Source organism: Elgaria multicarinata, chromosome 7 (assembly GCF_023053635.1).
Source record: "Elgaria multicarinata webbii isolate HBS135686 ecotype San Diego chromosome 7, rElgMul1.1.pri, whole genome shotgun sequence".
NCBI classification, from domain to species: domain Eukaryota; kingdom Metazoa; phylum Chordata; class Lepidosauria; order Squamata; family Anguidae; genus Elgaria; species Elgaria multicarinata.
The window spans coordinates 63701703-63714898 of record NC_086177.1 but is presented as its reverse complement, the minus strand read 5'-3'; the positions used below and the strand labels follow the sequence as shown (position 1 = coordinate 63714898).

At 39.3% G+C, this 13196-nt stretch overlaps 1 protein-coding gene across 1 annotated transcript in view; it reads right to left on the bottom strand.

Annotated features, from left to right (window-relative positions):
- The window catches only part of SPIDR (scaffold protein involved in DNA repair), a 218445-nt gene that overhangs the window by 91550 nt on the left and 113699 nt on the right, over positions 1-13196 (bottom strand). The window contains exon 9 of the mRNA XM_063130704.1: positions 381-585. Within this exon, the coding sequence (XP_062986774.1) occupies positions 381-585 (205 nt within the window). The remainder of the gene's footprint in view (positions 1-380; positions 586-13196) is intronic.

Below are 13196 nucleotides of genomic sequence, written 5' to 3'. Positions count from 1 at the left end.
TACATTTCTCCAGAGAGGGGGAGTTGTAGTAGATGTTATAAACAAGGAGGATGGAAAGTCATAGAGCTGCTGTTTATAGCAGCAGCCCTGTAATTTTTTTTAATGTGTGTTCTTCCTTTAAGAAACTGAGCTTCAAGCAAGATGAACAGTAGCTGCTCAATATATGACAGCAATATCCCACAGCAAACTCCCACAGCAGTTAAGTATTTGAACATGTAAGGGGAAAAATACATGTAAAATATGAATGAGTATTTCCTATCAAACGTTCAAACTTGCTCAAATGAAGGCTATTGAGAGCATATGAGCATTCTTTCATGCATTGTTCCAAATATCCATATTCATTAACTTGCTACAAAGTGTTAAATTAAAATAAACTTTACCTGATTAATTGCATATCCTTGAGGCCAATTGTTTTTTACATCAGATAAACTGAATACACAGGCCAAAGACATGCTTCTTTTTGTGAGCAAAGGTTCTTGAAAATGTGGTCTGTCCATCTTTGTTGGTTCTTTAAGCACAACCTTTTGACTGAAATATGTATTCATGATAACTGGAATGTTTTCATTCATGAGAAGAAGTTTTTGCCTGAAAAGCAGAATTATGGTTATCTCATTCACTTCCTTGTAAAAGTTAAAATATACAAAATGTAATCTTGAATGATAATCTGTTTAAGATTTATATGCTGCCTGCTTTCTTGAATGCTTTTGAAATAAAAATGTTCAGTAACATTTTAATTTTTTAAATACACTGTTTGAAGTCATCACCAAAAAATTAATGATGACAGCACAATTCCATACTAGGCTATGCCGATGTCACGAATACAGCATAGCGTAATACTCAGACCTTCCACTTTTAGCACAATCGGACCTCTTGTCTTCCCCATTTGGTGCTGGGAGGTGGCCCTGCCAACTTTACAAAACAGTAATCAGTGCAGCTGTTTTGGTGTAGAAGATGCAGTACTGCATATGATGCAGTACACCACTTTTGGTGGTGGTGGTAGGCTACCAAGTAAAGTTACAGCATGAACTCCTAGAAGCCAGCACAGCTTGTAGCTTACTGCTGGGTTTTCCCCTTTACTTTTTTTACCAGCAAGCTAGGTTTAAGAAGTCTATACATGTGTCATTTGTTTTACACAGCATGACACAAGAGATGTTATGAAGCAATCCTAAAGGAAGCAGGTACTATACATCTACTATTCCAAGAGGAACAGACTGAGGGGATACACAATGCATAGCAATCTTACTAGGAGTTAATTTGGGTTATACATGGTACCTCCCAAGGCAGTGTAAAACACTAAAACTCACATAATAAAAATACAATCATAAAACAATAAAAACACAATAGCAGCAAACATCCTAAAACACATACACAAAACCTCAGCATAAAAACAAAACCTACCACATACAACTGCAACTACAACCAAGTCCAATAAAACATAATCGGGGAAACCCATTATTATTATTATTATTATTATTATTATTATTATTATTATAATTATTATTATTAATTAATTAATTTATATAGCACCAACAATGTACTTGGTGCTGTACAAAATATACAAATAAAACAGTGATACCTTGCCTAGAGGCTTACAATCTAAAATCACATTAAAACATATGAAGGGGGAAGGGGTTCACAAAGCAGAAATAAGGGAATAATCATAGTAATAAGAACAGTAGATCAAGCTAAAATACCAAAAGCAATTGAAAACAAATGAGTTTTCAAACGCGTTTTAAAATCTACAATGGAACTCATGGTACGTAGTTGCTCTGGAAGAGTATTCCAAGCAAACGGGGCAGCCAGAGAGAATGGGCGAAGCCGGGCAAGAGAGATAGAAACTCTTGGGCGGGAGAGTAACACAACATTTGAAGAACGGAGGGTACGAGGGGGATGGTAAAGTGAAATGAGAGAGGAAAGATAAAGAGGTGCAAGACCATGACACGCTTTGAATGTCAGCAAAAGAAGCTTATACTGAATTTTATATGGGATTGGAAGCCAATGAAGAGATTTCATCAAAGGAGAAACATGGTCAAAACGATGAGCCAAGAAAATAATCTTGGCTGCAGAATGGTGAAGAGAGACCAAAGAGGAGAGATGAGCATAAGGAAGACCAGTCAAGTAGTAGGAAGACCTACTACTTTACCCAAAGTAAAGTAGTAGGTGTTCAGGGCCTTCCTAGAAGTCTGCAATGATGGGGCCTGGTGGACTCCTGATCACTACATATTCCAAAGCCACTGCGGAAAAGGCGCTCTCTCGTATGGTGACCTACAAAACTGCACTGACAGGTGGGCAAATGAGAATGGCTACTTTTGCTGATCTTTAAGTGTGGACAGGCTGATACAGGTGATAGCACTCCTTTAAGTGATTCGGTAACAAACTGTTTGAGGCTTTAAAGCTCAAAAACAGCACTTTAAATTGAGTTTGGAAACAAATCAGTAACCAGAACAACTGGCACAGTGTAAATATTATATGATAGAATTGTTTCACCACCACCCCACAATGACACTTGGGTGGCTACATTCTGCACCAGCTGAAGTTTCTGGACTGTCTTCAAAGCCAATCCCATATACAGTGCATTACAGTAGTCTAGCCTAGATGTCACCAGGTTATAAAAAACCCTACTCTTTCTAGTTCTAATAATTATTATAGGATTAAGCCCATTATAATTATATCATTGGTTATAGAAATGCAAGTTATGTCAGTCCAGTTACTGTCACGTGGCACTATTTAAATATTTATAAATTACACAAAACTTTATGAGAATTACTCAAACTGATTTTTTTCTACTAAACTCCTTATGGGCGTCAACTTATTAACCTTCAGTAATAGATATCTGATACTAATCTAACCAGGATCCAGGAATCATGCAATCTGCCTGTTTTCATTATTATATCACTACCTGTTTTAGCCATATGCTTCCCAATGGATTCATAGTGCTGCCTGGAGGAAGATAGCTGAAGTGTCCTCTAATCTAGCCAGACCTCATATCCTAAGTAAAGGATTCCCTTCCCTCCTTAGCAGTTTAGGTACTCTGTGTTAGAAAGCCCATATCGTATGCAGTTAATTTTATATATATTATTGTGAAGAATAATTTTATATATTCAAAATATGATTTGTGAAATCAACTGACAAAATAAAACAATTTTATAAAGATAAATTCTGTTAAGGTATAAAGTATATGATCTTGTAATATTACTGAATAAAGAAAGTCTTGTCAGTACAGTGTAAATGGTTTGATCTGAGAAATCATCATAAGACTCTGGTTGCTCAGATGGTTAAACAAACAAGTATATGATGTGAAAAGTTGTAGGAAAGTATTCATGTATTTAACTAAGTAATATAGTAGTAGCAAAATAAAACAGGTTGAGACATTGCTTAGCTATATTTAAATCCTGTTATTGTACTTACTTTCTTGATCCAGCTTTCCAGGGTTTTTAATTAGTTCCTCCTATTCATTACCAAGGTGTGTGTAAAAAATTACAAAGCTCATTCTTACAGAAGCTACATGGCTACAACAAATTAGACAATGATGGGAATATCACTCCAGGTTCGTCATAACAGAGAACACTTTCTTTTCAGGCTCTGCCAACAGCTTAGCTAAAGGGTGCTTGAAGATAAGGGTCATAATTTTCATTACAGCTTAATGGGAAATTATGGCAGCTATTCAGTTTTTCTTAAGTAGGGCCGTGTGCATTATGCTTTAGTAAAATAATTCTAAACCTAACTGAAATAGACAAGTGACAAGAAGGAACCCATAACAAAATGTTAGGATGTATTCCCAGGCCCGAATCCTGTTCCGGGTTCCACCTAGTTTGCAAACGAAGCCTTATAGAGCTGTTTGGGACCCACAGAAAATACCTGCTTGTTTCCCCACCATCATGAAACCTTCCCCCTCTCATGCTAGAATATGGTGAAGGGTGGGGTGGGGTGGGGGGAGCCAATCTGTTATGGGGAAGGCAGCTTCTCCCTATAAGGGTCACAGTCTGGAAATGCTCTTAGATCCAACCTTGTCTTTGGAGACAGAAGTGGCCTTTGTGGCATGAAGCACCTTTCACTAATTCAGGGTAGTGCCCCAGCTGCAATTCCTCCTGGATATAGCCACCCTGGCCATCTATGCTCTGAGTAACATCTTGTCTGGACTACTGCAAAGGGCTGCCTTTGAAGATATTTGGAAACTGATGTTGGTTCAAAATGCTAGAGCTACATTGCTGACTTGGATCAGGGGAAGGGAATGTTTCTTGTCATTTCTGAGCACAATTTGAAGTTCTGGTTTTAAAGCCCAAATCAGCTTGGCTACTCAAGAGTACAGAGATCATCACCTGAGATCCTTCTTAAAATCCCTTCCAACAGTGGAAGTAAGGTGGATAGTAATCAGAAATAGACCTTTCCTGGTTATAGTGCCTTTTTCTTAGAACTCCCTCGCTCCCAGACGGGTGATACGGTATCGACTTTTCGAAGACCTTTTCATCTGCCCATGCTTTTTAAATATATCTGTTTGTGGATTTTTTATGCTGGAATTTTTCTGCTCTGCTGTTTTATAGTTTTGTATTGTTTAATTCTATTGTGTTTAGGCATTTTAATCTCTTGTAAAGTGCTCTAAAAACTTTGGTTGAAAAGCACGGTAAGACTTTTTTCAAACAACAAATGAACTGTCTCCACTTACAGCTTCAACCGAGAATGGTTGGCTATTCTGTCAGAAATTACAGGTTTGACACTGAAGCAATCTAATACAGCGAAGGCATTAAGACAATATGGAGTAGTAAGGTAGCATGGTGGGATAGCATATGGCAAGGCAAACATGTGGCTAGGTCAGGAGAGGAATAGGGCAAGGCAAATGTGTGGCTAGTTCAGGAGAGTTATAGGCAGAGAGGCAAGAGGTGTGGTTTAGGGAGCATGAATTAGGTTCTTCACAAACAAACATGTAGATCAGAAAATAATGAGTGAATAATTTTCAATATGACACACTCACCAGGGAACCAGTGCTCTTTTGCTACGGGCAAAGAGCTGTGCAGCATACTTTATATTTTCAAGTTAGTACATGTACAGATGCCTGCTCTGCTCTTGCCTAAATTAAGTGCAATATAAAACAGGAACATATTTTCCCTTATTATATTTACAATTACACTTATTGTTCTCCATGATGGCACTAATCCAGTGCTCTCTAGAGCAGAAAAAACCTTGGAAACAACTAGAGCACTTAAGCTACATTTGGGAAACAACTGCTCATGGTTGTATACAAACTGGTGGTATTAGCTTTTATCAGGAGTGCTTAGTGAACAATGGCTACAACAATTATTAGCAGAAATCAGAGACCTTCAGTCAAGGGTTTGGCTTTTGAAAAGGTTTAGTACAAATCAAAATAAAATTCAGCTTCTCCCTTCTTCCTCGTAGTAGTTCAGTCCACACACAAAGAAGGCTTCTATAAGTATGTTTGCAGAGAAAGGATATTTTTATTAGGTGCAGCTTTTTCCACCAGTGCCTCACTTTATCTTTGCCCATCTCCCATTCTTCCAATACCCATAACTTCCTTAGGCCCAGGTTTCCAACCCATTGGCTTCTCATTCCTGTTTCCTTCAAGCATCTTGACTTTTGGATTGTCTCCCTGAATGCCCAGTAGACCTGTCTCTTTTCCTGCCAACATGCAGATTCTCTTGGTCCTGCACCCTGTACGTGGTTTCTTTTTTCCTTCTTTAGCACCCTTTCACATCCCATTTTTATCTTTTTCCTTTGTTTTATCTGCATATCCATCCACTAGGCTGTTGCTCAGTCCAATACCTACTTTATTTATTTATTATTTAAAATATTTCTTGGCTGCCTTTCAAGGAAGAAGCCCTCCCATGACAACTTACAGCAATAAAATACATAAAAGTTAAAAAAATAACATTATTATTATTATTATTATTATTATTATTATTATTATTTATATAGCACCATCAGTGTACATGGTGCTGTACAGATAACACAGTAAATAGCAAGACCCTGCCGCATAGGCTTACAATCTAATAAGTTGTAGTAAACAATAAAGAGGGAAGGAGAATGCAAACAGGCACAGGGAAGTGTAAATACAGTAAAATACTTTGCCCTCTTCTTTCAGACACTCTGAAAGTCTCCTGTTCCTAAGCTTTGCTACCTACTGGGAACTGTACAGTGAGAGTCTGCAAGGTGTCCTTCCCCATTAGTTTTGAGGCCAGAGGCGGAGAGCGCTGTCAGCTCTCTCCGCACTCAGCCTCAAAACAAATGGGGAAGGACACCTTGCAGAGGAATACCATCCCTGGATTTCCATTCGTCGCAAAGTGCTGATGGCTGGCAACGGGGCAAGCTAATTGCTTCTCAAGCTGCGGCAGAAGTTCCTAGCATCCCCCAGCTCCAGCAATTTTCCTCCATGTCCGGGGCAGGAGCAAGGGACATGCATGTCCTTAGGAGCTTCCCCCACCCCTTCTAACCAGATTGACTAAATTGTGTCTTTTAGAGCAAATGAGAGCCAATTCTTCAAATGCATCATCTTGGTTTCAGAAACTGATTCCTCAAATCCATTATTATGGTTTTTCTTCTCAATACTTTACTACTTTGAATTTAGCTCACAGCAAAGAGGTCTTTAAGGAGAGGGTCTATAGCGTCTCTATTCAAATGGATCTCTGTGCAGTTTCAAGTAATAAGATAGCACCTTGGTTTGCAGAGACTAAGCTTAAATCTGAATGTGAATGCTACTTGACTATAATTTCTAATCTTTGTTTTAGATCAGCCCTTGCACGATTAAAGATGCATCAAATTAAAACAGCAGTTCTAGAAGGCCGGTTTAATAAAATTCCTTATGCCTCGAGACTCTGCCCTTGCCGTAGTGGCAAAGTGGAGGATCTGCCTCATTGGGGGTTGGACTCGATGGCCTTTTAGGCCCCTTCCAACAATACTATTCTATGATTCTATGATTTGTTCTTCTGTCCTATCTATTCCCAAATTTGTTCCAAATGTTTAGATTGTTTTCTTGAGAAAAAGTCTAATTGGTCCAATTCAGAAAGAATATACTTTTTGTTTACATGCAATAGCAAGACTGTCCTTTTGGCATTGGCTATCTTCGTTCTTACAGCCCAAACGTATAGAGCAAAATTTCTGACCTTGCAGAATGTATGATTTGTTTTATCATTGTTTTACTATGCTTGTTGCAACCACCGGTTGAAGCAATAACCTACCCCCACCCCCCATGTGGGGCACTGTGATTGCCAACACCCCCTTAGCGATAGCATGTCCCGGGAAGCACATGGGGAGCTGCAGTTCACAGCACCCCATCAATGGACAGCATGATCCCCAAGTGCTTCCTGGACGGGATTATTTCACCTGCTTACAGTACCCCATTGGGCAAGAGTGGCAGGGGTTTCTGCCGCTCTTGCCTCGCGACTCTGCAAACAGTGGAAATAATTCATGGAGCCTGCCACACTACACAATAATCAATGGTTGTGCAGATAATCAACTCTACGCACCATTAATTATTTGTGTTGGTTATTTTCTTGTAATAACCAACCGTGGCGTGGTTTTCCACCGCCAGACAACACAATAGTCAATGGTGGAGTATTTAGTCTACCGCGGAGTGTTTAATCAACTGCTGACTATTGTGTTGTCTGATTCCAGTCAATGTGCTGCGTTATACTAAATATTACCAAAAAGAAAAAGACACTAAGCAGTGTTACCTCATGACTTTTGTAACCTCTACATCTGGCCACATTTGCTTGGACCAATGAATTCTGGTGTAAATAATGCTACATAACAACTGAACTGTGAGCTCAATGGGAATCCAAGTTTTCATTTTAAAAGAATTTGTAGCTATCGTGTTTGCAAAGGCATTTGGAAATGTAATGATAGAAATAATAAAGGATTAGAAGAAAATACTAAGCATCCCAAAATCATTTTATGTCTCTAATATAAGAACATTTTTCAAGGAGACCAATTTTTGAATCAGAATTATTGTAACATAAGTAATACAAGTGGGGCTTAGAAAAAATGCAGCAATATAGATTGCTCCTGTTTAGGGTTTCCAACCAACCGGTGATGCCCTTTCCCCCATTTTCAAGCCAACTCCATTCTACCACCCCTAGTTTTCCATGTCCCACCTCCACAACAGACAGGTTTTTTATTTTGTACTTCTCCAAACCTTAAGATTCGTGCAGACCTGGTGATATCGCCTTCTTGTGAACTGATGGTGCCATTTTGGCTACGTAAGGATCAGAAAATAAGTTGATTATTTTTATATAAGATTCTTGACAAAAGCAAATAGCTGATTTGAAGAAGTAATGTGTCGTTTTAATTAATGCAAATTAATCATCCCCCACCCCCACCACCTCCATTTGAAATCCTTTTCCTGGAAAACTTTGTTTCTTTGCCGTTCCTATTCCCCTGCCAAGCTCCAAGCAGAGAAAAAAAGGGAAGCTGTGAGCATGGAGAATACAACTCAGCACTGCCTCACTGTCCTTGCCAACCTGGTAGGCTGGAGGAGAAGAGGCATCATAGAAGAAGCAGATGCTTTTGCTCAGGACTTTTTGCTCAGCCAGTCTCCCAATTTGTTCCCTCCCAACCTAAGCTATCAGTGCTTGGCAACAATTAATCGTGTATTTTGAAGAATTTAATTGCAGTAACCAAAGAACCTAAGTGGAGAGAGTTAGTTGGAAGGGGGTAGCAAGCCTTTTTCCTTGATCTATATAATACCCTGCCGCCTGTCACTACCTAGAGCAGTGGTTCTCAACCTGGGGCACTCCAGATGTGTTGGACTGCATCTCCCAGAATGCCCCAGCTAGCTGGCTGGGGCATTCTGGGAGTTGTAGTCCAACACATCTGGAGCGCCCCAGGTTGAGAAAGGCTGACCTAGAGCATATTCAGACCTATTAGTCTAATACTTGCATGCATGCACGTGCATACATGTGAGCTGTTGTGGATGGTAATTCACCCTTATTCTTAAACACACATGTTGTTTTCTTTTAAAATCCTCTAAGGTAGCTACCATCAATAAAAGCACTGTTTTTCCTGGACAACCCCTCCCCATCTACCACAGCAGGAAGGGTTTTCACAAATAAATATGAAACAGTTAAACTGAAGTATAATAATTATATCTTCATGACACTAATTCCTCTAATTAGGTAAAACAACATGCAACAATACACTTTGAAATACAATAAAGCAAAGGCAATCAAACAGTTGTAATTTCTTTGGAGATCTGAAGTAAGATGGTGGTTCACTCAGGCAGACAGATTCAGAAAGATAAACAATTATTCTGAAGTCTTGGCAAATTCAGGAAAACAAAGTAAAGGCAAAACTAAGGCTGAAATTATGTCCTTATGTAACCCCACCGGGTTGAGTAAACCCACTCTTCTTCTTTTTGGTAGAGTAAGAAGAACCGTGGCATACTGCATAGGAAAGATGAGATCAATTTTACATTCCCCTCAGATTTGTGGAGTTTGGATATACCTCAAATCCATTTCAATGTGCATTATTTTCATGCATATTTTACTCTCTGGCTAAAGTACTCTTTGCCAAGTTCCAGCACAAAGAACACTTTATAGACAATTTTAATCACTTCAGAATTATTAGGAGCTCATAATGAAAATATTGGAAAGCTTAACTAGTCCCTTGAGTACTGCAATTATTTTAAAGTCCATGAAAAAGAATAGTTGTTCATATACTTCATGTTACTTTGTGCTTCCATTCAAAAACAGAATACTACTACAGAATGCCCTAAGATTTTCGGATTTTATAACAGACAGGCAATGGAGAAGAAGGCAAAGGTTGAGTTCAGGTCAATAGTTACTCAAACACATTTAGCAATGGAAACTAAACCCAATTCTAGCTGGAGAAGAACTAAAAACAAACACTATATATCATCTTCATGACATACTTTTACACTTTTGTGAGTACAAATTGAGGGGAAATTGTTTACATTTCTATAAGCTTAAATAAAGAGGCAAAACCAGTTAAGCAAATGTCCCTAAGCAGTTGCACTTAATGAGAAGAAAAAATGCATATAAAATCACAAAAGCATAACAGTTTGCTTTTCTTTTACAAGAGCAGACTGGAGGCTGATTTCCTGTATACAAGGATATGCAGCTGAAAAACATGTGACGGGTACATAGTATCACATTTCTGAAGAGGAGTTTCCTTGCCTCCCTAAGAAATGTCAGAGGAAAGGAAATAAATACTGTCAGGGGAACAGCTCTGTTTCACCTCTCCTTACCCCCCAGGACTCAAACAATTAGGAGATTCTCTAAAGGGAGTGACAGTCCCTTTCTTGTGTATTTATATACAAATCACTTCATACAACATTTCTTTAAAAACAAAAAAATGTATCTGTTTGTCTGCTCAAAAGATGTTGACCCTGGCAGGCTTTGGGCAAAGATGAGACAGCCTGTGAAGACCGTATCAATATCCAGCTCTTGCTGGACGCCAGCCAAAAGAGCAGAATTACAGCCTTAGCGGAGACTGTTGGCTCCCTTGGCCCTAGGGCTAATAGTGAAATATACAATCGCTGCTGATGTATTGGGAAGGGTTTTTAAAAACACGATAAATGACAGGAAAAAAAGCTTAACATGATCTTATTTGAGTTCTTCACTTATATCACACTGAACCCTCACATACCCACTTTTTTAGCTGAGTTCTTTACACATTGGCCTACCACTGATTTCATGAGCTGTTGACTAGGCACCAAGAATTTTTAGCAGAGATATTGATTCATAGAAACATTGTAAATAATAGAAGTAAATCACACAATCCAGAAACGAAATACTTGGGGCAAGTGCTCAACCAACGAACAAGATTTTATTACTATGACATCACTTCAACGAAGAGTAGCATGAGAGAAAAGACACCTCCGGTTTTGTAAGGGAGTCAACCAATTTCCAATTCCCCCCTCCCCTTTAACTGCAGCCCCACCAATCACATTTAATGCCATTCTCAGGAATGACCTTTTTGGGCAGGTGCTCAAAAGTGCAGTATGAAGGTGAAGGTGAGAAAACCCCATTTTGTAAGTGGAACTCTGCTTCTTAAGATCCAGTATTCTTTCATGGTGGATGGAGTCTAACTATGGAACAACCAACACCACCAATAGAGCAGAAATCAACTATTCTGGTGAGTGTTCATTCAGAAAACTGGGGTGGGGTGGGAGATCATTTGCTGGTGGGAACACAGAAGAGGGCCTTCTCGGTGGCTGCTCCAGTGTTCTGGAACTCTCTTCCCACAGAAGCTAGACTGGTTCCCTCCTTGATGTGCTTTCAGAGGCAGGCAAAAACTTTTTTGTTCCAGCAGGCCTTTGGCTAGTAATCTGGACCTCTGTCTATGCTAAAGACTTTTTAAATTGTCATGTATTTTAAATGTTTTAATGTTGGAACATATTTAATATATTTTTAACTTTTTTATATTTCTATTCATAGGTTTTAAATGTATATGTTTTAAATTTTGTAATGCTGCCTTGAGGCCTAGCATTGGGCAAAAGGTGGGATAAGAAGGAGGAGGAGGAGGAAAAGAGAGAAAAATATACACCACTGGCCATGGAAGTCAAAGAATTATGGCAACAGGAAAAGATCACAATTATTCCGTTAGTCACATCAGTCACTGGCATCACATCAAAAAATATATACAGAAAACCTTCAGAAACTGGACCTACCAAAATACATCCACAACAACATCCAGAAAGCAGTCATAATTAAAATATGCTCAATTGTCAGGAAATTCCTGAATCTGTAAAAGACAGCATGACTTGGCAAAGCCCGTCATGTCTGTCTAGAAAAACACCATGAACGATAAAGAGATAAAGTGTTATTATTATTTTCTACCCTACCTTTCTACCAAAAATAGCAATCAAGATGGCTTACAGAATTAAAACTGATTAAATCAATAAAACATTAAAATACAATTAAAACATAACAATTACAGGGGATTTTTTAAAATTAAGAATTAAAAACAGCATCCAATGCAACAGACTCACTTACAGGTCAAAGGTCTTCTGGAATAAAGTAATCTTTGCGTTTGAAGGGCAGCAGAGAAGGACCAAGCCTTGCTTTTTTTGAGAGGGAGCTTCACAGTCTAGGAGTGGCCAGTGAAAAGGTCCTCTCTTGGGTCACCACCAAAAGCACCTCTAAAGGCAGTGGTCTCAAAGAAGGGCTTTCCCAGAAGATCTTAATAACCAGACAGGCTCATATGGGAAAAAGTGGTCTTTTAGGTAGCTTGGTCCTAAGCCATATAGGGCTTTATAGATCATATCTAGCACTTTGAATTCTGCCCAGAAACAGACTGGTAGCCAGTGAAGGTGCTGTGACAAGGGAATCACATGCTCCCTGAAACTAGCTCCTGTCAACAGTCTGGGTGCACCACTCTAGACCTGCTGAAGTTTCTGAACAGTTTTTGAAGGCACTTCACAGAAACAGCCTGGGTATAACAGCCCCCCTTCCCCATCCTTTTACATGAGGTGGAGGCCCTTCTCCTAGACAGCCAGACAGTAGTCATGCACCCTATAAAACCAAGCTCCTTTCCTCCTCTGCCTCCTGTCTGGCAGTACCACCTCAATCACCAGTGCCAGTCACTTTTCCACCTTGCCACCCCAGGGTCTTATGCACCTTGGAAAGGAGGGCAAAACAGATGGGAATCCTCACAATAGCCAGGGAGGAAGTTTCTGCTCCTGTGTCAAACAGTACAGTTTCTATGGGGCAGTTTTGGCTACACATTATTTCACAGTGACCCTGCTCAGACAACACACTAAACCATGCTGCTTAACCACAAAATGGTTAACGGAATGCTTAACCATGGTTTACAGTGTCGTACGACACATGTTTTCCCTAACCATCTACCCCATTAACCACATTGTGGTTAGGCTCACTAAGGAAAACTTAACCACAAAAGGGTTAAAAGTGTTGTCTGCAAGCATTCCACATGTGGTTAGCGTTAACCACAGCTGAACATGGTTAAGCTAACCATCTGAACCAGGCCAATTTCTGTTAACAGCAGGCCAATTCATTATGGGAATAGAAAAGCAACTAAGGGTGCAATCCTATGTATGTTTAGATATGTTGGGTAGGGAATGCTGTCAGTTGTAGGATTTCCCCCCGTCTAAACAAGCATAGGATTGTGCCCAAAAGCCACTACAGGTCAAAGTTAGGTTATGGAAAAAGAGATCCTTATATCTAAAGATGGAGCTTTTCTTCACAATCACATATGTACACTAAAAC